The sequence below is a fragment of the Nematocida minor genome, assembly GCF_024244105.1.
Source record: "Nematocida minor strain JUm1510 chromosome Unknown 7925, whole genome shotgun sequence".
Taxonomy (NCBI): Eukaryota; Fungi; Microsporidia; genus Nematocida; species Nematocida minor.
Genome location: NW_026250402.1, coordinates 237,858 through 262,661, shown reverse-complemented (window position 1 = coordinate 262,661; position 24,804 = coordinate 237,858). Strand labels below are relative to the sequence as shown.

The 24,804-nt window shown below is 43.1% G+C and overlaps 17 protein-coding genes across 17 annotated transcripts; 6 read left to right on the top strand and 11 right to left on the bottom strand.

Annotated features, from left to right (window-relative positions):
- Nucleotides 1-70: 70 nt before the first annotated feature.
- Nucleotides 71-829, top strand: NEMIN01_0199 (uncharacterized protein; the record flags this gene model as incomplete). Its single annotated transcript, XM_051476141.1, has 1 exon — nt 71-829. One exon carries the CDS (start codon nt 71-73, stop codon nt 827-829), a length of 759 nt encoding a protein of 252 aa, XP_051332101.1.
- Nucleotides 830-1,176: 347 nt separating this feature from the next.
- Nucleotides 1,177-1,938, bottom strand: NEMIN01_0198 (uncharacterized protein; the record flags this gene model as incomplete). The annotated part of the gene is made up of 1 exon (XM_051476140.1): nt 1,177-1,938. One exon carries the CDS (start codon nt 1,936-1,938, stop codon nt 1,177-1,179), a length of 762 nt encoding a protein of 253 aa, XP_051332100.1.
- A 520-nt stretch (nt 1,939-2,458) lies between these two features.
- Nucleotides 2,459-6,994, top strand: NEMIN01_0197 (ATP-dependent RNA helicase DDX60; the record flags this gene model as incomplete). Its single annotated transcript, XM_051476139.1, has 1 exon — nt 2,459-6,994. One exon carries the CDS (start codon nt 2,459-2,461, stop codon nt 6,992-6,994), a length of 4,536 nt encoding a protein of 1,511 aa, XP_051332099.1.
- Nucleotides 6,995-7,557: 563 nt separating this feature from the next.
- Nucleotides 7,558-8,175, top strand: NEMIN01_0196 (uncharacterized protein; the record flags this gene model as incomplete). The annotated part of the gene is made up of 1 exon (XM_051476138.1): nt 7,558-8,175. One exon carries the CDS (start codon nt 7,558-7,560, stop codon nt 8,173-8,175), a length of 618 nt encoding a protein of 205 aa, XP_051332098.1.
- Nucleotides 8,176-8,431: 256 nt separating this feature from the next.
- NEMIN01_0195 (large subunit ribosomal protein L21e) lies at nt 8,432-8,884 on the bottom strand (the record flags this gene model as incomplete). Its single annotated transcript, XM_051476137.1, has 1 exon — nt 8,432-8,884. One exon carries the CDS (start codon nt 8,882-8,884, stop codon nt 8,432-8,434), a length of 453 nt encoding a protein of 150 aa, XP_051332097.1.
- A 191-nt stretch (nt 8,885-9,075) lies between these two features.
- NEMIN01_0194 (uncharacterized protein) lies at nt 9,076-9,411 on the bottom strand (the record flags this gene model as incomplete). Its single annotated transcript, XM_051476136.1, has 1 exon — nt 9,076-9,411. The coding sequence occupies one exon, from the start codon at nt 9,409-9,411 to the stop codon at nt 9,076-9,078; it is 336 nt and encodes a 111-aa protein (XP_051332096.1).
- A 20-nt stretch (nt 9,412-9,431) lies between these two features.
- NEMIN01_0193 (small subunit ribosomal protein S9e) lies at nt 9,432-9,995 on the top strand (the record flags this gene model as incomplete). The annotated part of the gene is made up of 1 exon (XM_051476135.1): nt 9,432-9,995. One exon carries the CDS (start codon nt 9,432-9,434, stop codon nt 9,993-9,995), a length of 564 nt encoding a protein of 187 aa, XP_051332095.1.
- An 848-nt stretch (nt 9,996-10,843) lies between these two features.
- Nucleotides 10,844-12,562, bottom strand: NEMIN01_0192 (uncharacterized protein; the record flags this gene model as incomplete). The annotated part of the gene is made up of 1 exon (XM_051476134.1): nt 10,844-12,562. One exon carries the CDS (start codon nt 12,560-12,562, stop codon nt 10,844-10,846), a length of 1,719 nt encoding a protein of 572 aa, XP_051332094.1.
- A 24-nt stretch (nt 12,563-12,586) lies between these two features.
- Nucleotides 12,587-13,186, bottom strand: NEMIN01_0191 (uncharacterized protein; the record flags this gene model as incomplete). The annotated part of the gene is made up of 1 exon (XM_051476133.1): nt 12,587-13,186. One exon carries the CDS (start codon nt 13,184-13,186, stop codon nt 12,587-12,589), a length of 600 nt encoding a protein of 199 aa, XP_051332093.1.
- Nucleotides 13,187-13,254: 68 nt separating this feature from the next.
- NEMIN01_0190 (cell division cycle 20-like protein 1, cofactor of APC complex) lies at nt 13,255-14,352 on the bottom strand (the record flags this gene model as incomplete). The annotated part of the gene is made up of 1 exon (XM_051476132.1): nt 13,255-14,352. One exon carries the CDS (start codon nt 14,350-14,352, stop codon nt 13,255-13,257), a length of 1,098 nt encoding a protein of 365 aa, XP_051332092.1.
- Nucleotides 14,353-14,929: 577 nt separating this feature from the next.
- Nucleotides 14,930-19,075, bottom strand: NEMIN01_0189 (TATA-binding protein-associated factor; the record flags this gene model as incomplete). Its single annotated transcript, XM_051476131.1, has 1 exon — nt 14,930-19,075. One exon carries the CDS (start codon nt 19,073-19,075, stop codon nt 14,930-14,932), a length of 4,146 nt encoding a protein of 1,381 aa, XP_051332091.1.
- Nucleotides 19,076-19,882: 807 nt separating this feature from the next.
- NEMIN01_0188 (RING finger protein 121/175) lies at nt 19,883-20,809 on the bottom strand (the record flags this gene model as incomplete). The annotated part of the gene is made up of 1 exon (XM_051476130.1): nt 19,883-20,809. One exon carries the CDS (start codon nt 20,807-20,809, stop codon nt 19,883-19,885), a length of 927 nt encoding a protein of 308 aa, XP_051332090.1.
- A 28-nt stretch (nt 20,810-20,837) lies between these two features.
- On the bottom strand, nt 20,838-21,338 carry NEMIN01_0187 (uncharacterized protein; the record flags this gene model as incomplete). Its single annotated transcript, XM_051476129.1, has 1 exon — nt 20,838-21,338. The coding sequence occupies one exon, from the start codon at nt 21,336-21,338 to the stop codon at nt 20,838-20,840; it is 501 nt and encodes a 166-aa protein (XP_051332089.1).
- A 323-nt stretch (nt 21,339-21,661) lies between these two features.
- NEMIN01_0012 (uncharacterized protein) lies at nt 21,662-21,928 on the bottom strand (the record flags this gene model as incomplete). The annotated part of the gene is made up of 1 exon (XM_051475954.1): nt 21,662-21,928. One exon carries the CDS (start codon nt 21,926-21,928, stop codon nt 21,662-21,664), a length of 267 nt encoding a protein of 88 aa, XP_051331914.1.
- A 195-nt stretch (nt 21,929-22,123) lies between these two features.
- NEMIN01_0186 (uncharacterized protein) lies at nt 22,124-23,299 on the top strand (the record flags this gene model as incomplete). The annotated part of the gene is made up of 1 exon (XM_051476128.1): nt 22,124-23,299. One exon carries the CDS (start codon nt 22,124-22,126, stop codon nt 23,297-23,299), a length of 1,176 nt encoding a protein of 391 aa, XP_051332088.1.
- A 233-nt stretch (nt 23,300-23,532) lies between these two features.
- On the top strand, nt 23,533-24,129 carry NEMIN01_0185 (uncharacterized protein; the record flags this gene model as incomplete). Its single annotated transcript, XM_051476127.1, has 1 exon — nt 23,533-24,129. One exon carries the CDS (start codon nt 23,533-23,535, stop codon nt 24,127-24,129), a length of 597 nt encoding a protein of 198 aa, XP_051332087.1.
- Nucleotides 24,130-24,341: 212 nt separating this feature from the next.
- NEMIN01_0184 (uncharacterized protein) lies at nt 24,342-24,797 on the bottom strand (the record flags this gene model as incomplete). The annotated part of the gene is made up of 1 exon (XM_051476126.1): nt 24,342-24,797. One exon carries the CDS (start codon nt 24,795-24,797, stop codon nt 24,342-24,344), a length of 456 nt encoding a protein of 151 aa, XP_051332086.1.
- Between the last annotated feature and the right edge of the window lie 7 nt (nt 24,798-24,804).

The following is a 24,804-nucleotide window of genomic DNA, read 5'->3' as shown; positions in this document are numbered from 1 at the left end:
TGTGGGTTATTTATGCGCAGAAAGCAAACCTTATCTTTTTGTTAAAAATTAATTTTGAGAATTTTATTATATGGAGAAGAGCTTGGAAAGTGCCATGGAGCATTTGAAAACAGCAGCTGTTGTAGTATCAGGCCCCGGAGGATCGGGGAAAACAGCTTTGATAAAAAAGGTCATCGAGAGCACAGAGTACGAGCTGATCGAAATAGATGACATAGAAGAGTACAAAGCACACAGAATCAGCAAATCAATGATATATCTGCTTCGGGTCACTGAAGAGATGCGCGTGAAAAAGTGCGAATATCGCGGAATTATTTTCGAAACAGACCAGCCATACTTCCACAGAAAAATAAAAAACTGTAAACACATAAAAGTTCCCCTGGTTGCAATACGCACTGTAAAAAAGCACTGTCCGTCTGCCACAGGCAAGACAAGCATGCACCGCGTGGTGCAGACAGCAAAGCTACCAGAAGAATCGCACAAAGTGCTTCTGGAGAACGGAAACAGCAACATCTGCTTTTTCCATGCAATCGGGAAAATACTCTACCACAAAACAAACGAAGTACCGAAAGAGGTTCTGCACATCTTAGAAGAAATTCCTTTCAAGACCCTCCTGTACATCCACGAGAACATACCCGCTTTTACTCCGAGCATAGAGGCCCTGAGTAGCGTACTAGACAAAATCTCGCTTGCTGCAACAAATATAAGCCTGGTGCACCAGGTTATCTCTGAAATATGGAGACTAGAAAGGCACTCTCCAAAATCCTTCTACAACATCAGAACATCACCCTACAACATAGACATGTACAAGAACCAAAAAACAGAGATGTAGAGTTGCATGAAATAAGTAGCACAGGCAACAGGAATAGAAAAGATGCTTTGTACATAGCTCCCTATGGAGATATAAGAGCTTCCTGGTTTCTGAATTTTTAATGTCTTAGCGCATAGAAACAGAACAAAGTGATGAAACTTTTATTAAATAAACTATAGAAACAGAAGATTGAGCTTAAAATTGCACATACATGAAAGCAGACACATGGACACTGAAAGCCTGCTCTACATACTTAAAAAGATATTTGCGCTGGAACACATCACAATAGGAGACAACGGAGTGGTTTACATAGATCAGCTAGAGCATTTTATTGAAATTAACGATTTTATCCCATTTGAGAAATAAACCTACTTGTTCTTTGGCGGGTATTTTTCGTCCAGCTCTTTTTTCACCTTCTCCTCCTCAGCGCGCACCTGTTCCATGGTCATGTTTTTCCACTCTTTGTGGTACTTAATCACCTCCTGGTGTCCCTGTATGAAGATCTTTCGCATAAACTTTTCTATGTCTTCGATGTACCGTTTTCCAAAAATGGGCACGTGGAAGTCCAGCTGAACGCGCTTAAACACAGTCATCACAGAACTCTGCGACTTCTCCCAGTCCTTCAAAAACATCGGGTTTCCCTTATCGTCTTTCAGCTCTGCCAGATCAATGCCTTCTGCCATCTGTGGCCCGTGTATCAGATCAAGAGTTTCGCAGTTTTCAGAGACTACTCCGTCTGTAAAGGGATCCACCGGGGCCTTGTACCCCTCAAAGAAAAGCGTGTCTATTTTTGCTTTAAACTTTTTTTCAGAGAGAGCACCGCTTGTGTACACAGTTTTGCAGACTGGGAACGCGTTGTGCGATATTTCGCTCATAGTCAGAGACCCCGAGGGCGCCATGGCTCTGAAGAAGGAAGGCACTTTTTTGGAAAAATCAATTACCTTTGATGTGTACTGGCACGGGCCTCCCTCTTCTGAAGAGTCCATGTGTTTGTTTTCAAGAACAGAAACGCGCATTCCGTTGTTTGCCTCTCTCTCGCTCACCTTGCAGGTGGTCAGAAGATGCCCGATGTTGTACTCTTTTAGCGTGTATGGCATGTGTATGACATAAAGTGTTGTTCTCTGTGGCATGCAACTAAATAAAAAAAGAATATACTATTCTACTAATATAAGAGCGTCTCTTTCCTTTGCAGCAAAAACAAAGATAGACTCAGCCTTTTTCTCTGCTAGAACAGATACATCCTCTTGCACACCGCAAACAGTGCTGTTTCTGCTTGAAATACTGTCCATCTATAAAACCACAAAAACAACGGCTATTTAACATCAGTTATCTTGCAGTCTTGGATAAAAAGTGTGAAGCATCAACAAAAACAGCACACATATCTACCAAACATCTCCAAGTAGACACACTCTAGGAACAGTTATGGAGCATCTCTGCCAAAGAGTAAAAAGCGTTATAAATACAGCAGTAAAATACTTCACTCAGCAGTACGAGCATCTCTAGAATTTTCGAAGTGCATGGATAGGCACACACACAGCCCGTGTGCGTAGAAACAAGTAGCAGCTGTGCACAGCGCAGATAGACAGCAGAGCAGATAGAAAGCGCAAAAATATTTAAAGTTCGCTTAAACTCTTTAGAATAATTTTACCCATGAAAAAAGAAATGCCAAACATATATAAAGAGTGGTATGCGAACATGCCCACCCAGATGATAGATGTAAGCGAGTCATTTGTTGGAATAGGAAAGATGGTGATAAACGGCCACTCTATCTACAGATACATCGAAGACGTGTACAAAATAAAAAGCAGCACGCTTCCTCTAAAGCTTCTGGACACCATAGCAGACACCATTGGACACAGTCTCAAGCTCTCGGGCTTTAAAGACTCGTACATAGTTCTGTTCCACGATGAGGAAGAAACAGCAGAGCGAAGCATATGCATGCGAGAGGTGATCGCTGCTCTGGAAAAAAGCTGCTCAATCAAGACCATCTGGTTCCACTCTCTGCAGGACAAAGAGTTCAGGCAGTTCCTAAAGGAGGAGCACATCTGCATAGGAGTTGCATACCAAAATACGCGATCTCTAGTATTTTTAAACACAATCCTGGGACTCTCTCTGTACGCAGGTGTTCTGGACAAAGAAACCTTCCGTGCTCCAAGGCTGTTTATGTTTGTCACAAACCCCTCGAACTATCTATACGGAGTGGAGTACATCACAAAAGAGTATCCAGTGGTCAAGATGGAAAGCGCTGAAAAAGCACAGGAAGCAGCAGAGACCATCATAAAGAAACACCTGGGCGAAAGTGTCTACGAAGCACACAAAGAAGTGCTTTCAGAAAAAAGATGTTTCTCGAGATATTCAAGAAAAGAAGAGCCAGTGAGCACAGAGCTGATCAAAGAAATAGCGAGCGCCATTAAGACAGCTGAGGTGTGCAGTCTGAAGGATATGATAGATGGCTGTCTTCTAAACCCAGAAGAAGCACAGACAGAAAAGGCAGAGAGTGTAGAAGAGGGAAAGGAGAAGCCCCGCAGAAAGAGCGTATTTATCCCCACATCTCTCTCGTCTGTAAAGTTCTACAATGAGGAGCAGGAGAGATCTTTCCGCACCGAGCAGATGTACATTGAGAGCCTGAAGAAAACAGCGCAGTCTCTCCACGAGGGAAAGCATCTCCACAACCCAATAACACTCGTAACCGACAAAACAAAGAAAAAGAAAGAAAAAGAGACAAAAGAAAAGCTGAGCAAAAAACAGCTGGAGATCATAGAGAAAAACAAGAAACAGAAGGAGCTGGAGTCAAAAAAGAAGGACATAGCGTTTTTGAAGAGCTTCAAAGCCAAGTACGAGTCATTTTCCGTTACATACGAGAAGAGGAGACACCTTGAGTCTTTCCTCCCAAGAATACACTCATCCTTCATATGCAGAAAAGTGCTCCTGCTGAACATAGAGTTCTACGACAATCTGTGGAGCCTGGAAAAGAGAAAAAAAGTGCCAAATAAGAAAGACCTCGTTTCTCTCTACATGAACTGTGTCTCTTTTATTGAAAAGTATGCAAAAGAGTCGTCCATTGAAGAGCTGCAGTTTGCCATGCAGCGTCTGCTCGACCACTCGTTTGAGTCCACAGTTCTGGAGATGTGCAAGAAGTACAGCATCAGCTACATAAACAAAAAAGACCCAAGCTGCACAGAGATATACGATGGCTGTGCGCCCGTAAGCATAAGCTTCACTCCAGGAGCCACCGGGAAGCCAAATGACAACGACATTTCGTTCCTTATGCAGCACGCAGGGGATAAGCTGAAGAGGTCTCTTAACTCGCAGGAAGACCCAAGACTTTTGTTCAAGCCAGACGGATGGCAGTTTGATCTTTTGGAGATTGTTGATGCTAACCAAAGCGCAGTGATATGTGCTCCTACCTCCTCTGGAAAAACATTTATCTGCTACTATGCCATGGAGAAGGTCCTCAGAGAAAGCAATGACGGGATTGTCATTTTTGTTGCGCCCACAAAGGCCCTTGTGAACCAGGTGGCTGCAGATGTGTATGCCCGATTTGGATCAAAACCGTACATCAAGCAGAGCAACATTCTGCAGGGTATTTGCATGAGCGATTTCCAAATATCGCCATTTACCTGCCAGGTGCTCATTACCGTTCCTCCCGTGCTGGAGAAAATACTCACCATGCCTCCCGAGCCGTCTAAGAAAGGCCATCCGTATCTCGACAGAATAAGATACATCGTGATAGACGAAGTGCACAAAATAAGCGACAGTAAGATAGGGTCTAGCATGGAGAAAATCATCCACTTCAGCCCGTGCCCTCTCCTCCTCCTCAGCGCCACCATTGGGAATCTCCACGAGTTCTTCAACTGGATCAAGAAAATTGAAGAAAAGAAAAACAGAGTGTGCAATTTGGTTGTGCACAAAGAAAGATACTGCGAGATAAAAAACTACATTTTCGTGCCAAAGGAGATCAAAGCCCTCGAAAACTGCCACAAAACAACAAGAGAGGCAGGAGAGAAGGCAATTGCGCAGATACACTCTCTCTTTGCATACTCCTTCAGAGGAATCAAAGAAGAAGGATTCAGCAACGATGTAAACTTCCTCCCCGACGAGCTTCTCAATCTGTACTACGCCGTATATGCTGTGCTGAAAAATGACAGCGCCAGAAAGCACCTTGCAAAACAGTTCATGCCCAGAAAGTTCTTCAAAACAAATTGCATAACAAAGGGAGATGTAAAAAAGTACGAGAAGTACGTCATTGAAACATTCCAGAAGATGATCAAGACAAACGAGCTAGAGCCCCAGCAGGTCACGCAGATATACGAGATTCTGGTCAGAGACGCAAAGGAAGGATTCCAGAAAATAGACGACGATCTGAAGAACAGACTGGACAAACAGATGATCGAAGCAGCCCAGAAGGAAAAAAATAACGAAGAGCTGATGAAAGCAGGGGGAAAGAAAACAGTGGACTGCAAGAAAGTTTTTGCAGAAAGCGAGGAAGCAGAACTCACAAAAAGCGTTGAGAATATGGAAATTAAAAAAACAGAAATATCGCCCGACATACTCCTCTACAACACAGACTATCTCCTGGACAACGTGCTTGACCTTGTGGTGGAGCTCGAGGCTGCAGACAAGCTCCCGTGCATTGTGTTCAATCTCGAGCGAACTGTCTGCAACTCGCTTGCGATCAGACTGTCAGAAGAGCTCGAAAAGTTTGAAAAGTGCGCGCCGCCTGCCTTTTCCAAGACCGATCTCAGAGAAAACGAAAAGATTCTGAAAGAAATGAGAAGGGCAAGAGATGCAACAGTGGCAACAGGAAAGGACTCCTGGATCAGCGAGTCGATCGTTGCTGAAGAGGCATCGGGAAGGATCATAGACCCCAATGCAAAAGACCCCAGATTCTGCTTCACAGACCCTACTATATCCTCGTCTGGGGCGTATTTGCTCGATGAGTACGCAAAGTCCCTGAGAAAAACAGGAAGGCTGGACCCCAGGCTTATACAGGCGCTGTACAGAGGAATTGGCGTGCACCACAGCGGTATACCAAAGAAGTACAGAAACATGGTTGAAATCCTCTTCCGAATGAAACAGCTTCGAGTGATATTTGCAACAGAGACTCTGGCGCTGGGTATCAACATGCCGTGCCGCACTGCAGTCTTTGCAGGGGACTCTCTTCTTCTCGACTCCATGAGCTTCAAGCAGATGGCAGGAAGAGCTGGAAGAAGAGGGTACGACACACAGGGGAACGTGGTCTTCTTTGGAATTTCAAAACAGAAGGTAAGAAGTCTTATCACCTCCTATCTGCCGTACATAAAGGGCGAGTATCCGTACACAAGTCTGCTCGCCATACAGTCAGCAAGGCCCACAGTGAAAGACTCATCGATTGAAAGCATAGTAACCTGCCCCCTTACGTCAATTTCTCTGCCAAAAGAGGGAAGTGAAGAAGAAACCGCTGAAGAATCGCTGAAACTGAAAGAACAGACAGAAAGCATACTCGCTGCGCAAAAAGAGCACCTCGTGCAGAAGATGTTCCTCTCCCCCGAAGTTCTCACACTCGCTGAGAATATGGAGAGAAAACTCGCACACACATCGAGTCTCTGTGACATGGGCCTGAACAGCCTTTCGTACGGAGCTGAGTCGTTTGTGTTTATGTCGCTGGTGAATGAAGGAGTGCTAGATGCAATATGCAACCAGAAAAAAGACAAGGAAGAAATAGCAAGAGACATCATCCTTCTGGTCTCGTACATATTTGAAATCTATCCTCTTCCAAGCACGTCAGAGCTCCCTACTCTCCCAGCGATTGATCCAGCTATTTTTTCAATCCTTGACAGATACTACAAAGAGTCTATAAAGATCACAAAGAGGTTTATGAAGCCAGAAGAGCTTGAGTGGCTTGCGCTGGTGCCAGAGCGAGTGCACTACACGCCGGTATCAAAGTCCTTCTTACTTCTTCCCTATCTGTACACGAAAAAGAGCAACTACATTCTGAGGTACTTTATCGATCAGAACGTCAAACAGATACTCAGAAGCAGCGGGATGGGAGAAACAGAGCTGTGGCAGAGGCTCAAGAGCATAGAAGACATTCTAACACAGCTGCAGGCCTACTATAAAACATACAACGCCACCTCTATTTCCATGCCATTTGTAGACGTTACCTACACATACTTCCAGGAAAGGTTTGCCAAGATGCACGCATAAGAAGAAATCCTGTTGTTCTGTGCTACTCTACAGCACGCAACTACAATAAATAGCCCATATTCAAATACTTTTGCGTCTGTTTTACTCTGTTATCTATTTCTTATCTGGATTATTCTACACTGTATAGCTATTATTAGTCTCTTGTGGGTATCTATCTCGGGTATATACCAGTGGATGCAATGCTACTACAGAATAAACAGCATTCTAGCTTACAGACGTTTAGTATTCATTAGAGTAGTATATTTAGTACACACTGCAACTTCTAAAAGATGCGCTGTGTTTGTTCTCTTAAGAGATGGATATTCTTTAGTGATGCAGTGCTATTTGCAGTATCGAAGAGTTTAGAATTTAAATGTACCTCTGTTGACTCATTCATACCTATAAAAGCACAAACTTAATGCAGAGGAGGCCAGCTATACCAACGTAGAGGACAGCAGAGAGCCAGAAAATGTTAAAAAGAAAGAAATATCGCAAATTGCCCACAAAGTGCAGAAAGAAAAAGAGCACATTCTCTGCACAAATCTTTGTCCTTTTGTAGGGGAGTTTACAAATTTTTTCTTTAAATGGCTTCTCTGTCCGATATAAACTGGGGAAAAAAAGAAACAAAGCAACCCATAAACAAAACGCACCCGTACCAATACGTGTCCTTCTCCAACCCCAAAAAAAGAAAGATAGAGACTTCAGAGCACACGGGAGCTCCTCCTCCAATAATCCCAACTAAGCCGCAGATACTCCATTCTCCTCCAAGCCCTCCAGCCAGAAGCCAGCACGAGATTCTTCTCAAGGCAAATCTCGTAATGCAGGCGTATCTGAATCTAATATTCAACTCATTTGCTGTGGTGATTATGATTCTTCTTGTTATCAAAGGATTTGTGATGGTGAAAAACGACATAAGCATACGCATACACACATCCACAGAGAGCCAGAAAGCCAAGATATTAGAGTGCAGGAGACAGTACAATTTAAATCGGTGCAGCCCCGGGGAAAGGGTGCCCGCCGTGGAGAAACAGTGCCAGGCCTGGGAGGAGTGCATGAACCAGGACCCAGTGCGCCAGGAGATAGGAAAGATTGTCCTAAGGCTCTTCAGCGAAGGAGCAGAAGAGCTGATGAGTGCCCTGTCTGCAAGGAGTGTCTTCCTAGCCACATTTGTGCTTATCTGTGTTCTTAAATTCCGTAAATAGCAGGAACTGCAAAAGAATGCAAAAAAGCACAGAAAGAACATCAATCTTCCATAAGACCATAAAACAGTAGAATAAACAGTAAATAAATAAACATCACAAATAGATCTAGCTAGTACGTGTATGCACATGCATCCTTTGTTCAGTAGTCAAAGTGTAAATGAGCGTGTAAAAAGTGTAAAAAGAAAATGTGTGCATGGTGTAGGCTATGCTTTATTTTAGACTGATAAATATTAGCTATCTGTGAAGTCAGCACCACTTACATAGCATAGTGAGTGTTTGGCTTTAGCACAACTGGAGTGTTCTCCTCTAGCGAAAGAGTAAATGCCTGTCTGGGGCCTTCTGGAAGAGGCTTTGGTGGAGCTACGCCGTGCTCTTCTCTGTAGTTGTCTCTTGCGATCTTTTCTTTCTGGCAGTTGCTGGGTCTCACGTGCTCTATTCTTGTAATGACCTGCTTGACGTGCATTCTGTTTCCAATTCTCTTTGTCAGGGCAATTCCCACAGAGGTCTTGAAGACTGCGTACACTCTTCCTGTCTTTCCAATGAAAGTCTTGTGGGGCATTCCCTTGTGGATGGCAGAGTCAACGTTTATGTCAACATAGTCTCCTCTTTTGTACTGGTTAAGAATGGTGGTTGTCTGCGGTATTCTCTGCTGGTTGTACTCTTTCTTGAAAGTACTTCTGGTGTTAGATCTGTATCCTTTGCTTCTCATTGCTGGGGCAAAAATTTAAATTTTACTTTACTATTTTCTTGAATTTCCAAAGACAAATACTAGCCCATATTCACTCCACACAGATGGATAATAAACACACACTCTCTTCCATCCTTCCACAGCCTATCTTTCTCTTCCACACAGCATGGAATCTTCTGGGATCTGTCCCTATCTTTTCATCTATTCAGCCATCAATATAGCCGCAAAGATCGAATCTCTCGTATGCTCTGCACTAACTCCTTCTCATACGGGTAGATGGCCAGAGAAGTCACTTCGTTCTCAGGCATCTCCAGCCACTTGCTGTGCTTTATTTTTTTCTCGTCAAGTATGGAGGATATTCTGGCTAGCTCTTCTTTTGTGCACTGCAGAACGACAGTTGTCATCTTAGAGCCCAGGAGCACATAGAGACTAAAGTCTTCATCAAAGTGTTCGTGATAGCACAGCACCGCTGCATGAACAGCCTGCGCTGCTGTGGAGCCCTTTGAAAATCCGGTGTCATTTCTTACAATAACATACTGTATTTTCATTTTTCTTTTTTTTCCCCTGCATGACAAATCCAACATATTCGAAGAGAGCCGGATCTGTGAGAAGACCATTTGACAAGCAAAGACTCATCAACGAAATGAAGTACGTAGGAGTATACGGACTGAAGTCAAAAAGAGAGCTGAGAGTCCTTGAAAAGATATTCCACGACGTAAAGAGAAGAGCAAAGGATCTTCTTATCCACACGAACGAAGAGTACCAAATCGTGCAAGGAAGAGCGCTGCTCCACAGACTAGAGAAGCAGGGAATCATCAGCGGAATAAACTACCAGTCAAAGAAACACATCATAATGGAGCTTGAGAAAGTTCTTGACCTAGACATCACCACCCTTCTGGACAGAAGGCTACAGACCAAAGTCCTTTCCCTTGGGCTTGCAAAGAGCATCCACCATGCTCGTGTTCTTATCTACCAGAGACACATCACTGTCAACGGCGCCATTGTGGACAAGCCTGGATTCCTGGTCAACGCCGAGAGCGATGGATACATTGAAATCTCGCCAAACTCTGCACTCATGACTGGAAAGCCCGGAAGAACTGCCAAGAAAAGCGTAAAGGCATCAGCCGAATAATAAAATCTTTTATTTCTATTTCTATAGGCAGATTCTATCTTGGCATTCTTTTCAGACCTCATCAGCGCCCTGCAGGAGTGCTGCAGACACTTTTAATGGCGCACAAAAAAGAGAGCAGAGAGCTACTGTGCTGATTGTGTGTTCTGTTTGCACACGTGGACAAAAAGATTCCCTTGCGGGGAATTGAACCCCGGCCGTCGCGGTGAAAACGCGAAATCCTAGCCACTAGACCACAAGGGATCACAGTATATTAAAAAATACTCGTAGTTCCCAAATATAAGTGGCACACTGGTGCATACCAAGCAGAAAAGAGATAGCTAAAGACAATGAGTGATTGGCATAGTCAGCTCCTAACACATGGCTATTTATTTTTAAGAGGTCTTTGGTGTATATACGAATAGCCAGAAATAGCTTGAGAGCACCATTATTTAACTTAGACTTATTTGAAGACTTTCTACGAGATTGAGGCTGTCTGTGGAAAAGTACAAGAATAAGAGTAGGTATGAGCAGGCCAGAGAATGCACATCTTACTCCCACATCTACAAAAACTCTGTATATTTACTTGGCTATGGGTGTATACAGTTCTGTTTATCTACCAGCTGTTTTGTACTCTTCTGTTGTATGTACTTTTTATGCTTTCTTCTATCTCTGTTCTCTTAACGGTATGCGCTATTATTAGCTATCTTAGCTGCACGTATAGAAATTAGAACATTCATTCATATTTACATGTATCTATAGAAGAAATAGTATATTTTGCCATTCTACTACAAAAAAGAATTTACACCGAGAGTAGCAGGCCAGCCTTCTATTCTAGCGCGTTAAAAGATTTTCTTAGGCTATTTATTATTCTACACTAGATGGCTTTCCTCGTATATGCTTACTTCCTGCGTGATGAAAAGGCTTTGGAGCTGAGAAGTCTCTCTTTTCTGCGACAGATATCTCTCTATTTTCTCCGCCCAGGCCTTTGGCGCTAAAACCTGTGTAAGAAGAGTCTGCGTGGATTCAATCTTCATGCTCTGCATAATATGTGCAAAAATGCTTGCGCTATACACTGAAAAGCTTTTCTCTGTTTCGGTGTGCTTGTAGTCCGCTAGTTTTAAAGAAATTCTGCCATTTTCTACTACCAGCACAAAGTCTCGCACTAGACACTTTGTTATGCTATGCCCGTAGCTCTCTAGACGCATTCCTATCTGAAGAATCTCTTTGATGTAGTGAGCAGCTAATATCTCAGATAGGTGCCCTGCTTTCTCCACCATAAGACTAATGGCTCTATCCAATGACCCCATTTCCTTATATGGAGAAAGGACTATGATTTTATCAGAATATTTTATTGCTGTTTCTATGGGAACAGTGCACCCAGAGAGCTCCAGTGCTCTTGACACTGCATACTCTGAAGCATTTTGCACAGTGCGCAGCGCATAGTCTTTGGCATTAAGAGTAACATTGCCATCGCCAAGACTTGCTATTCTTGTCGCCAAAAAAGATCTGCTGCCCAACTGTTTTTTAACGATGTACAGCATCTCTTTGATCACTAGCTTACTTCCTACCACCGGGCTGCCAAATAGAGAGCTCTCTACAGTAATTCCCTGTTTCTCGTATACTTCATTCCTTCCTTCTGCCATATCTTCATCTATTGCCTTGGAGAGCCTGGAGCCATCATGCCCCTGTATCTCCTCTACCTCTGTTTTGTCCATGAAAAAGTCTTCCTGTTCCTGCGCACTTGTCTCTGCTAGTATTTCTGATAGCTTTTCCTTGTGCATCTCCTGTGCATTCTCTGCAGCAAGATTTAATTGGCTCTTGTGGATAGATTCTATCTCTCCTGGGATATACACACTATTCGCACCTGTTATTTCGCTGGCGATTAAAGACTCCTCTGTAGTCTCTGCTATTATGTTCTGGGATGCATTGGCAGTGTTCTCCACCGCACCATCTGCACTTTCTGCTCCAAAGGACTTCTTTTCTTTTTTTGGGGGGCACTCTTCTAATTCTGCCTCTGTGTTCTTCCTGGCAGACCGTACATCTCCAAAGAGAAGAGATACCTCATTCAGCCCCTTCTCTGTTTCTTCGTCTTCTTTCTTTTTTGCTCTCCGTATGTACTGTATGATCTTATACTCCATGTACGCAATGTTTGCTCCTTCTTTTCTAAGCAAATCCTCTGGGTGTGCATACGAGGTTGTGTGTATCCACTCTCTCCCAAATATTTTTATTCTCGTGGGCTTCTCCAAAGGATGCGCTTTCACCACTGAGTAATCCACCTTCTCCTCCAGCTCCTCAATTGGATGCGCCTGTGCCTTGATCCCTTCGACCAAAATAGCATGTGCACAAGAGTCACACCCAGCACGTAAAAAGTGCTCGTGCATTCGCAAATAGAGCCAAGCACTCAAAAGGCCCACGCCCTTCATGTGCATAAGAAAAAGAACCTCTGCCTGCGGCCTTATACTATACACTCTCTTCCACAGCGAGAGATACCACGTGTTGTTGCTGAAGTAAGGGATAGGCATGTAGTGCAAAATCGCACTGCACAGCTGTTTGTCCTGGACTGAGTCATTCTCCAACACAAAAGACATTAAAATTTTTTGGATGTTTATTGTTTAACTGCCTTTGGACTCCTCTAGGAATGCTTCTTCTTTTGTGAGGAAGCGGCCTGATGGAGCTCGTGGGCGCTTCATGGCGTGTTTGTGTCTGCTCTCGTGCTGGTATGCCGCATTAGTCTTTTTCTCAAGGGAGTCTAGGTAGTCTCTTCTCTCTTTTCTTCTTTTGATGTACTGGTACTGATTCGCATTCACAAAAACTGCGTGCTCATTTCCCTGCGAGTACGAGGGGTAGCTGTACGTCTCCCTCTGCTCGGGAATGGGCTGCTCTCTCTCCTTCTTAAACGGCATGAAAGAAGAGGGCTCGGCTGTGTGGTGTGTGACATTTGCGCTGAAGTAGTCTATGTTTTTTTCTTTGACCTTGAGAGCCTCTTCCTGCTGGCTCGCGAACTCTTCCGTGTGGAAGAACAAATTATTCCCGGAAGGAGCAGCGGAGGAGGAAAGAGAAACAGCAGGAAACTTAGACTCGTTTGTTATAGAGAAGTTGAAGTTGCAGTCAAAGGGAACGTTGTCTTGCTTGTACAGATAGTCGTACTCGGGGAGATCTAAAATATCAAACTTTTTTGTGTTTCGATCTTCAAAGGTGTTGTTCTTATCCATGAGTTTACCTCCAGGAAGATATTTATTCTCTAATTGGTGAAACAACAAACAAATACCTGAATGGTGCGCTACCTAACCAGAAAGTTTGCCAAATCATTTTCCTGTGCTCTCCAGACACATATTGTTTCATCGCCCGAGCCTGTTGCAAAGTACTCTTCGTCTGTGCTCATTCCAAAGTGGATCACTCTGTTCTTGTGCCCTTCGAAGACGTGCTTCTGTTTGTTCTTTGCTATGTCCAGCATGCGCACATCATTTTGCGTGTATCCGTGTGTTGTTATGAGCTCGTTTCTCTTTGTCCACCGGAGATTGCAGACCTGCGAGCCGTAGTCTATGGAGTCTACCATCTGCTCTTTAGACCCAGAGGTTTTCCATATCTTTACTGTTCTATCTGCAGTGCCTCCGCCTGTTGCGAGACTGTCTAGCTTCTCCGGACACCAACTCATTGCCTTCACAGCAGCCTTGTGCGCTGAAAGAGTGTGCAGTGGGTTTCCTGATCGGTTGTCAACTATAAAAACTTTGTTATCATTTCCTCCCGTGGCTAAATACTCTTTTGAGGGAGAAAGAGCCAGGCCGCAGACCTCCTGTGTGTGCACGGATATGCTCCTTGTTTCCTCCAGGATTCTTATGTCTATTGTCTTAACTGTTCTGTCTCTGCTCCCCGTGAGTGCCTGTTTGCCGTTCCACTCCATCGCGCCTATTCGGGACTTGTGCAAGTGTCTTTTGGCCACTATCTTTCCCTCCATGTCTATAATAGCTATGTCTCCTGTGCATGTTCCCACGCACACCGTGTTGTCTGTTGGAGATATTTTGACAGATGTTATGTACGCACTGCTTAGTCTGGCAAGCAAACACGTTTTTCCAGTTAAAAAGTTCTGCACAAAAATTCTCTCATCGAGGGCAAACACGATGCTGCTTCCCTGCCAGTCGAGCAAGCTGCTGTAGAAGTCATCTGCCAGGCCATTTACACGGGTGGTTCGGATGGGAACGGCTTTTTTTTCAGCTGAGATCTCAACAGGATTTTCTATTTGCGAGCTTATTGGGTCATCTTTCAGTATTTTTTCGTATTCCTCAGAAAACAAGGGAGACTGCTGGGATGCGCTATATTTACTTAAAAGATCCTTGCTCGAAATAGGAGGCTGTTCGGAAAAGAACATAAATCTCCGCATTGTTTGTAAATAAACAATAGTATTATTAGGGCCTGAATTAAATCCATAAGTCCAAACAAAAGACTTTATACGTCGTCACAACAAACAAACATTTAATATCTTCACAATTTTTATCAATCTTCTCTTTATCTTTCAACTTCTCTCTGTGCCAGAATTAGCGCTGTTCTTTCTCTTCTTTTGCTCTCCTTGTTTTGTCTCTGGTTCAGTTTGTTCTTATTTTCTGTTCTTTTTCGTAAGAGATAAGAGCAGAAACTTTATATTGGAACTGTACATTTTTCTTTTTCTTTTATAAAAGTAGAGTTTACGTTCTGCACTTTCACTTGCACAATTGCTTCAGAAAATTAAAAATAAATTTGTTGCAACCAGACACATCATTATCTTCACAGTTTAAATCCATGAAATGCAAATAAGATAGAGAACAGTAAGAGCTAATTAGCAAAAGACAAACATGTGCTCTATAGCACATACATACTCACAAACAGAAACAGAGATACGAAAGACAGCACCTAAACTTAGCTTTAATTTTAATAATAGTTTATTCAAACACAAGTCTACACTTAAATTATTCTGCAATTTCTTAAATAAAGTCGTGGTACTCTTCCTCGCGGGCCACTTTTTCTTGCGGCAGTTTTTCCTTGGAAAGTCTCTCAAGCGCATTGGACGTGTCCATGCTCTCAATCTCAACGTTCTGCTGATTTACCACTGTTCCTGCAATGTAGTTCTTGAACCGCTGCAGTGACATAATGCTTTCTTCTATCGTGTTCTTGGAAATAAGCCGGAAAACATTCACAGACTTTTTCTGTCCTATCCTGTGCGCTCTGTCCATGGCCTGCAGATCCATCATCGGGTTCCAGTCGTGCTCAAAGAATATCACAACGTCTGCGCCCGTGAGATTTAGCCCCAGCCCTCCTGCGTGCGTGGTAAGGTACATGATGCTCAGCTCTGCGTCTGTGTTGAACCGCTTGGCGAGTGCAGACCGCTCATCTCCCTTTACCCCGCCATCAAGACGCACCCATTTTGTTTCTGGAAGAACGCTCTCTACTTCCTTCACAAGCTTGTCTATTGTTGCTTTGTACTGGCAGAAAATGAGAATCTTGCTATTCTGCACCATCACCTTAAGAAGGTCTAAAAGAGCCAAAACTTTTCCAGATGGCGCAGATGCTTTCTCTTTCAGAGTGAGGGACAGAGGAACTTCGTTCCCAGAGAGAAGAGATATGTGCGAGCACGCTTTGATCAGGCGTGTAAGAAGAGCAAAGTTTCCTGATGATGCAGAAATCTTTCCGTACTCTCCGCTTGCTTCGCCTTCTGATGTAAGCCCTTCGTACACCTTCTGCTGCACCTCTTCCAAGTCAACGTACACGTCTGATATAACCTTCGGAGGAAGATCAGAGAGGACTGTTTCCTTCATTCGCCTTAGAATAAAGGGAAGGACAGCTTTGTGCAGCTCTTCTAGCTTTATCTTGGCTATTTCTGTTTCCCGCAGGGTTCCTTTCCCCTCCCGTGCTTTCTCAATTGGGCGAATGTAGTCCCGAGAAAAATCTTTTTCGCTTCCCAGGAATCCTGGCATTAAAATGTCAAATAGTGCCCACAGCTCGCCCACTGAATTCTGCACAGGCGTTCCGCTGAGGAGCAGCTTGTTCTCGGCTCTGAGCATTTTCACTCTCTGGTGCAAAAGAGTGTTTGCGTTTCTGATGACATGGCCCTCGTCTAGCACCAGGTAGAACCAGCTGTACTTTGTAAACTTCTCGTAGTTAAGCCGAAACTTGTCAAAAGAAGCAACACACACGCCGACACCTTTGAACTCGTTTATTGTCGTGCTGAACAGCGTGGGAAAGTGTGAAGATATTTCCATGTGCCAATGGCCGGTCAGAGCGGATGGACACAGAACGAGAACACAGGAGCTTTTCGAAATGCTTTCCTGGGAAGATAAGAACGCAAGAACCTGAATTGTTTTTCCAAGACCCATATCATCGCACAGCATCCCAGAAAGCCCGCTTTTTTTCAAGAATCCTATCCACTCAACTCCTTTCTTCTGGTACTCTCTCAGAGACACTTTCATGTTTATCGCTGAAAGATCGTCTGGCTGCATTAGGGAGTCAACTCTAGCGCGCGCACTTTCTATCTCTTTCTGCAGCCCAGGAGACTTGGCGTGTCCCTCGAGGCGTATCCACATAGACGGTGATGCGATGGAAAAGGCTCTGGATGCCATTTCGCGCAGTCCTGGCACTTTATACGGCGTGTTCATAGCTTTCACAAGGGGAAACACAAGAACAATCAGAAGGAAGAGCTCAGAGCTTTCAACTGTGCTGGATATAAAAGAGAGAAACTCTGTGTGGTCTATGCTTTCATCCTCTACAATCATCTCCAGCTTTTTCTTTGCGATCATTACAAACTCTTCATTGTTCTGCATGCTTTCTTTGATCATGTACGAAATAATTTTGCTCATATTGTGTTCGATTGCGTACTTAAAAATAAACTGTAGCTTTTCTGTGTACTTGAAACATTCTATCGTGTTCTGGAGGAAGATAGCACACTTGTTCATATCCTGTTTTAGATCGTCAAATACTTTCGTTTCGAGAAAGCTGTTGCTGAGCACCTTGAACAGCGTAAGCATCCCCCACTCTTCTTCCTCGTTTTCGATCTCTTCGGTCATTTTTATTTTTTTTGTGTTTATAGGCTCCTTCTCTTTCTCTTCAGTGCTTTCTTTCACACAGACGCACTCAACTGCCAGATTAAAAAACTCTGTAAACTTCTCGGGAGCTGCTCCTATGGCCTCGGACAGAATCTTTAGAAGCGCAGCCGGTGTTGGAATATTGTACAGATAGACAAGTATTTCTGCGTCTTCTTTGCTGGCGCTGTCTCTTACATGCTCTACTAGGCTATATGCAGAACGAGATAGATCGTTCTTATTCCTTTCCGTAGTATCCTCCTGCAAGCTATCCACGAGAGACATTGCGCCTTCTATTCCTGCATTCTCTTTCATGAGGAGCATGGACACTATCGTCTTAAAAAAGACAAAATAGTACAGATTCTTTTTCTTATCTAGGAAAAAAGAAGCTACGTTGTTTCTGATCACACTATCGCTGGATATCAGTATCTTTAAAAGCTCAGTGCGCCCTGATAGAACCGCCTCTTCACCAAGGGATTTGCATCCGTCATCAGTAGCACATATGTCGCCTTCGCCCATTACAATGTGCATTTTCAGGGAGGGGAATGAAGCACCCACCGTATACGGACTGCACACTACGTTCAAAAATGAATGGACAATACTCTGCAGCCGCGCAGAATCTACACTGTGTGATTTCTCTTTTAGAAGATTTGCAGTGGACTCTCTTATTTTTGCATCTTGTTCTGCCAGTATGCTGAAGAGAAGAGAAGCCACTAGACTTTCAGGATTCTGCACATCGATTATATTCAGAAGAGAAAGAACGGCCAGGCGCACTGTGTCTATCGGGTTTCGGACAAGACACAAAACAGAATTCCATCTTTCTTTGGTAACCTCGCCTGGCCCATAGCCCAGCTGGTATGCTATCTTTTCCAACAGTCCCATGATTTTTGCTTTTGACAGGGCAAGATCCTCTTCTTCTTCCAGGGCTTCCCAGCACTTTTCTACCACATCTTCCACATCTAGCACTTCGTTTATTTTTTCCTGAACAGTTTGTTTCGATACTATTGCACCATCTTCTTCAGACTCAGCACCAGAAGAGCCATAGTGCAGACCGTATTGGTCTAGAATGCCCGTGAGAATGCTTGCAGATATCCTCTTTACATCTTCATCCAGGTCATTCAGGAGATTCAAACAGGTTGAGCCTATCTCTAAGACTATTTCTTTGTGGTCATCAGGGGATATTACATCCTGCATGTACTGGAGGCCCAGCAGCCCGCTGTACTTTATCTGCCAATCTTCGTACTTTCCCAGCTGGGTAAGCAGAACAAGGATGTCTTTTATTGTTCCGGGCGTGAGAAAATGGACAAGCTCTCTAAGCGCCTTTGCCACTGTTTCTCTAACGGGCGATACAGCAGTGTCCATCTCGTAGTCATTGAACCGGTCTAGAATAAGCACTTTGAGCATTGGCTGGAGATACTCCTTTGAGTCAAGCACTTTCAGAGACAATACGCCCTCTTCTCTTAGATGGATTCCTCGGAAGAGCCCTAGAAGCAGCTGCGATGCGCCGTGTCTTCTCTCCCACACAAAAGATTCCAGATTTTTGAGAACGTTCTGGTAGAAATCTTCCTTTCCCTCTAATTCTTTTTTTTCTTCTATCTTCTGCGCTTTCTGCAGCTGTTTTTTTCGGCGAAGAAGACTGTCCTCCTTTGCCTTTGTCCCAGGGATGTTTATATTGCTCAGACTAAGCACCACGTTGTGATCTTCCAGATCAATAAACTCTTTTCCGCCTTTAACGGCCTCATTTGCGGTGTAGTGGGTGGCAAGAAACTTTGGCATTTTGAGAAGAGCGTCTATCTCCACTGCCAGCTCATATCCGCTGCTCGCGAAGGCATCTGAGATGGTGCCTAGCCGAGCCATCTCTTCCAGAATGCGCGAGCCAGCAAGCCTATCCTCCCAGGCACTGCTCTCTGAAAGAAACAGAATCTCCTCCAGAAGAGAGTCTACTAGCGCAGGGGTTGTGCAGTACATCGCTGTGATCTCATTTGTTATGTGCCTCTTTACTCCTTTGCTGGGCGCACTTCTAAGTGTTTTAAATAGTTTGGTTATGCTCGTCATGCAAATTAATAAATTCTTGCTTTTATTGAAAAGAAATGCTATTTATACCAGCTCCAATTTTATTTTATTTTCATCTGCGGTTTGAGATAGAAAGAGCGGTTATTTAGCCATTAGAAGATAGCATCGGTGGCTTATCGGGTCTATGTAGATCGAGCAATGTTCTGCTGGCACCCAGAAGAAAATTATGTGGTCAAAAATCATTAAAAATTTTGTAACATTCAGATACACACAGTATAGATGTGGTGTATAAACTACTTTTGCAGCTATGGATATACTCTACACTAATCATGATTTCCAACTTTCTAGGTTAAACATTTGTATAGTGAAGAGTATATTGCATAAAAATTAGCTGATATGGATGAATGCCTAAGGATGATAGAGATGGAAATAGTTAGAGTCTATTATGATCTAAGTAAGAGCTGTGCAATTGTACATTTCTGCCATGATAATCTGCATAATTTATGCAGTGAATATTCACATATGCACACAATGCAAGGATCTCAAGCACATTAAAACTAGCTCAAAGGGAGTGCAGAACAGCTTTTTGCTGTTACAATTAAGTGCATACTACCGTATAGGATAAAAAATAGCAGAAAGAAAATAAAACTGTGGGCACTCTTTGGTTAGAAAGGCCATCTCTCGTAGCTAGGTAAAACAGTGCGTTCATTTATTTTAGATTTATCTCTCTGCATTTCCATTGTTTGCTGCCATTGCACCTACACAATTGCTATCAATAGGTATTTGTGCCAGCCAAAACAGCCATACTTGGATCCTGACTGCACATTCTAGAGCCTTTCTTCACTTTCTCTATAGAAACAAAATAATTCCCTGTATAACTGCATACGCAAGGATAAGGTTTCCAGTGAAGTCAAGGAACTTCGTGAAAAGATACTCGTTTTTCTGCCAGGGGTTCATTTCTATCTCAGACAGATTGACCTTTTCCTTGCACGAGGGGCATGTATCCTTCTTTCCCAGGATTTTCCAGTTCTTAAGGCAGTTTTTGTGGAAGGTCTCTTTGCACCCCAGCGTAATTGTATCCCCGTTCATTTCACTCTGGCACATTGGACAGATATTCCCCTTTATCTTTGCTGCTTTTGACGGAAGTATTGTGCCAGACGCGCGCTCGCTTATAATGTCCAGACATGTTCGAATAATAAGCGTAAAGTACAGGATGTAGAGAAGAGACACCACTCCTCCCTTGTACATATTCTTTTTCTCTTTGAAGAACCCATACGCCACAAGAATGTAGCTTATCGTAGAGAATATGAGGCTGGCTTGGAACACAACTCTGTACACATTGTACACATTTGTTGTAAGCACCTTGGGCCGCCGGCCCACAAGCACATCGCGAAAAACAACCAAGTGCACAAACGCAATGGCGAGCCAGATTGCAATAAACACGTACGATCTGGCAAGAATTCCTGTGACAAAAGGAAAAAACAGCAGCGTTGACACACTCACCGCAGCAAAGGATTTTTTGTGGTATCTCTTCCACAGCGCAGATGCTATCTGTGTTCCCACAAAGACAATTGCCAGGGCTATGATGCTGTTTATTACATTCGCACCATCATCTCCCACACTCACCACCACAACTTCGCGGATAACAATGACTTCTTTATTCGCATCAGGAGAGCCGTAGCTGTTTAGGCGCATGTTCATCTGGTCAAATTCTGGCATGTCGTCGTTCAGTAGAAAAGAAGAGTCCTCTTGCTCTTTGTTTTTGCTATTGTTCATCTTATTTTTATTATTAAATATTTGTTCTCTATATGTCAGAGCTTTTGTTTGAAGAAAACAGCAAATATCTTAGACTGTCGATGATGCTTTTGTGCTGGAAGGGAAAGTTGAAGTACTCATCGTACCTGACGAATATGTACGCCATCTCTGACACTTCTGTCTTTTTATCTGCAAGCAGAGACTCAGTTTCTAGTAAAATCTTTTCCAAAAGGGCGTAAAGAGTGTCAATGTGCTGCAGCAGCTTCTGGTTTTTGCTGTTTTCAAAGTACAGCCTGTGCTCTATGTCCTGCATGTAGTGCATCTTCTTTTCCCGGCTTCTCTTTGCTGCTATTCGGTTCTTCTCTTTTCTTTCTTTCTCAACCTCTGTTCTTCTGATGGATACTATGGCCTGCGCAGCCATCTGTGTTTCTGCAGAGTCTTCGTTAGCTAGAAAATATACATCTTTGGGCGAGTGTTTTTCAGGGTACTCCTCCACAGGGCTTTCTTTCTTTATTTTCAGATAGCTCTTCTTCTCGTGCCCTTGTTTCATTGCTTGCCAGGAAACTGTCTCCTATATCTTTTAAAATATTTTCGCATCGAAGCATCTATTTATTTATTTACAGCTCTTTTACACTTCTTCCAAACAATTGAAACAAAAAAGCATTATATGTCATAGTTGCGTGTTATTATCTTTTCTAAGATATGTGCTATTAATGTCCTAATGTTTGACACATCCTGTCTCTGCCATACAGACAATCTACTTCACTCATGATCTGTTTATTCTCTTATCTTGTCTAGAGATAAGTACATGTTTATTCTACCACTTCTATGTACATTCTTATACTGCACCACGAGGGTTGATCAGCTCCCTATCTATCTTTCAGAGTAAAATAGAGTGTCTACTTCCAGAGAGTGCGAGTCTTTTCCCAGCGATCCTCCATGCAGTGGCAGCTGCTCTTTCAGCTTAGAAGCTTCTCTGTGCAAATAATCTTCTTCGTTTGAAATTTTGTTTAGAACATCCATGGCAGAGACAAACGGAAACATCGGCTTGTTTGCATTGGGTATGTATCTTCTCTGCGCCTGCAGGTTTTCTAGACGATCTTTGATGGCCTTGAGCGTGCTCAATATGTAATCTTCCATGAAAAAAGAAGAGATAAATTTTTCTTTATACATACATGTACATATGCGATGCATAGAATAAACAGAAGGCTGTAAAGTGTAGAGAATTATTTAAAAAACACAAACTACTCAATTGCATAAAAATATTCTCTGCTTTGTCTGCTATTATTTTTACACCCCAGGTATATACTAAGTCAGATGCAGAACAATATACACATGGAAAAAGCAGAGCAAGTGATCGACATCAACAACTACAGAGTGGGCGCTGAGTTTATCTACCATAATAAAGACGTATTTTTAAAGAAAGCAGGCCTTGATGACGAGTGCATGGGAGATGGAAGGATTTTTGACGAAATGAAAAGCTACTTTATACTTCCGCTCATAAGAGACTGCATCTACTGGCCCATTGAGTTCATAAGGAATCTTCTCCATTTTGGATTCAAAGAGTTTCTCTATGTCGCATGTTTCTACCTGTACATGTGCATATACGACCTATATTCAATATACTTCCACTCCATGCACCTTATGCTGACGCCTTTGTGTGATTTTTTCATTTTTCTTCCCGCTATTCTCGCACAGACCATCGACTCTTATGATAGCGCAGGGTGGTGGGGATATTCCCTTGTGTACATTCTCCTGTGCTACCTTGTGGTCTACATTCCCCGGGTGTTTTTGATCACAATAGAGAGCACAAAAAGAACGCTGTGGATCTTTGGATTTAAGGCGTATGGATTTGAAAACTACTCCTATGCAATTGCCTGCGCGCTGTCTCTGCTGTATGGTGCCAGCACTGCAATGTTCTTCTACAGCCTTAAGTTCCACCTCATCACGTCGATCTCAGGGCGCAGAAGCATCCCAGATCTGTACATGCGAGACTGCGCAGCTTCTCTCGTTATATTTTCGATAGTGCGGATGATATTCCTGCACACCGAGTACTTGCTTACAAAGACGCCCTTTAAAAAGAAGAATCTTCTCGTTTCCAGAAGAGACGTGTTTGAGCTGAAAAAACCGCTCATAGTGTTCATGGTGTACACAATGGCCATCTTGGGGTCTTTGAGCTTTCTGTACACATACTACTCGATTGCACGAGCAGTGCAGGACACAAGCATAGTGGAAGACGTAAAGTGCATAAACTATGTAGCATCCAAGGTCTGTGCAGATCCTTTGGAGCTGGTGCTGGACATAAGCAAAAAAAGCCTGAAAAATCTGTTTAAGGCATGCATGGACACAATCAGCAAGTACCTTGGCAAAGCTAAAGAAGTCACAGAAAAACTCGCGGATGAAACAGACAAGCTGGCTCAGAAAGCTGGGCTGTTCAAGGACGATCCCCCAACCGTAGGATTCTGGAACAACTTTGTAGCAGACATTTCAGCACTTTCGTACAGCTTTTGATCCAGAGAGCGTGCTAGTGCTCCTTATCTATTTCTCTGTGAATGAAAAGATTATTTAAGACATAGAAAATAGCCATAGCCAATCACTACTTTACGGCTATAAACCGTTAGACCTATTATTAAAAAAGATTAGAATGATTGTAAAAATATGCATTGATAGAGACTGCTCTATCACTGCCATCCACTTATATTGCACAAGATATCTAAGAGCAGAATTTTTACACATGTCTTTACATGCTTCCCTACAGCTTAAATAAAGACACATGCATAGATGTTTTATCCGTGATTTTAATTTTGTGTTTTAGCATGTCAGACTCAGACTGGGAGTTCTTGAGAAGACCGAGTAAGATAGAAGAACCGCCAAAAAAGGAAACTGTTCCTGTTAAGGTGGTCTTTGGAGGGACAGAAAAGGACTATGATCTTCTGGCAAACGAAACCTTTGAAGAGATATACAAAGAGTATGAAAGCCGGTTTAAAATGGCGCTTGTTCTGGAGCACAATGCAGCTCCACTGTCGAGATACGCAAAAGCCAAGATCTTGCAGGGAAAAGACAAGAGACACATACTGAAGATAGCACTGCCAAAAGAGCCCCCAAAGAAGAAGGAGAAAGTTGTCTACAAAATACGCTATGAAAAATATGAGAGCATTGAAATAGAAAGAAGCACAGAAAAAACAGTGGGCGATCTTCTGAAAACAGTCATTGCGAAACTTCCAGCACTTCCCAACATAAAAAAAGCCTTTTTTGAGTTTGATGGTGATGTTTTAGAGAACAGCCAAATCCTAGATGAGATATTGCTGAGTGGAGACCTGATAGATCTCCTTAGAAACTAGCCCGCATTAGACTATAAACATGCCAGCATTTAGACAAATCTATTAAAATTTTACACAGACCACCAGATTGCAGCAAAAAGAATTGTAGCCAGTATGAAAATATCCTCTGGTAGAAGTACGTATAACCCAGTGCTTTTATTGAAACATTAATATAAGAGCATACATTCCCCTGGAAAGACAGTATAAACCGCTAACTTTATAGAATGCCAAATCTATCCAAATAAATAGGTAAGAATCCTCCCCAAAACTCCCTCTTCTTTGTGTATCAGAAGATTGCTTTTTTCGATCTTTCCAACATTTATGTTTTTTCTTGCCTTCTGCACAACTCCTATCATCTCGCCATTGATAATGGCTCCGCTTTCCTGAAGAGCCAGAAACATGCACTTTTCCCTCTCGTATTTCACATCCATCCAGTTTTTCCCGTAGCTGATCTCTTTTATTTCTCCAATGTCTCTGAACTTTCTCAGTATGTGCTCCAAGTTTGAGGGCGAGTATCCAAACACAGTCACGGTCTTCTGCGAAATAGTAAACTCTCTAGGCGCCGCAAACGCAGGCTGCTCGTCGTACACGGAGGCTTCTGGTATGTACACTCCCTTGTAGCTCTCACCCTTCCCGTTTTTAAACGTGTTTCTGTCTCTTCCAAGACTTCTTTCATTTTCACTCAACATTTATTTT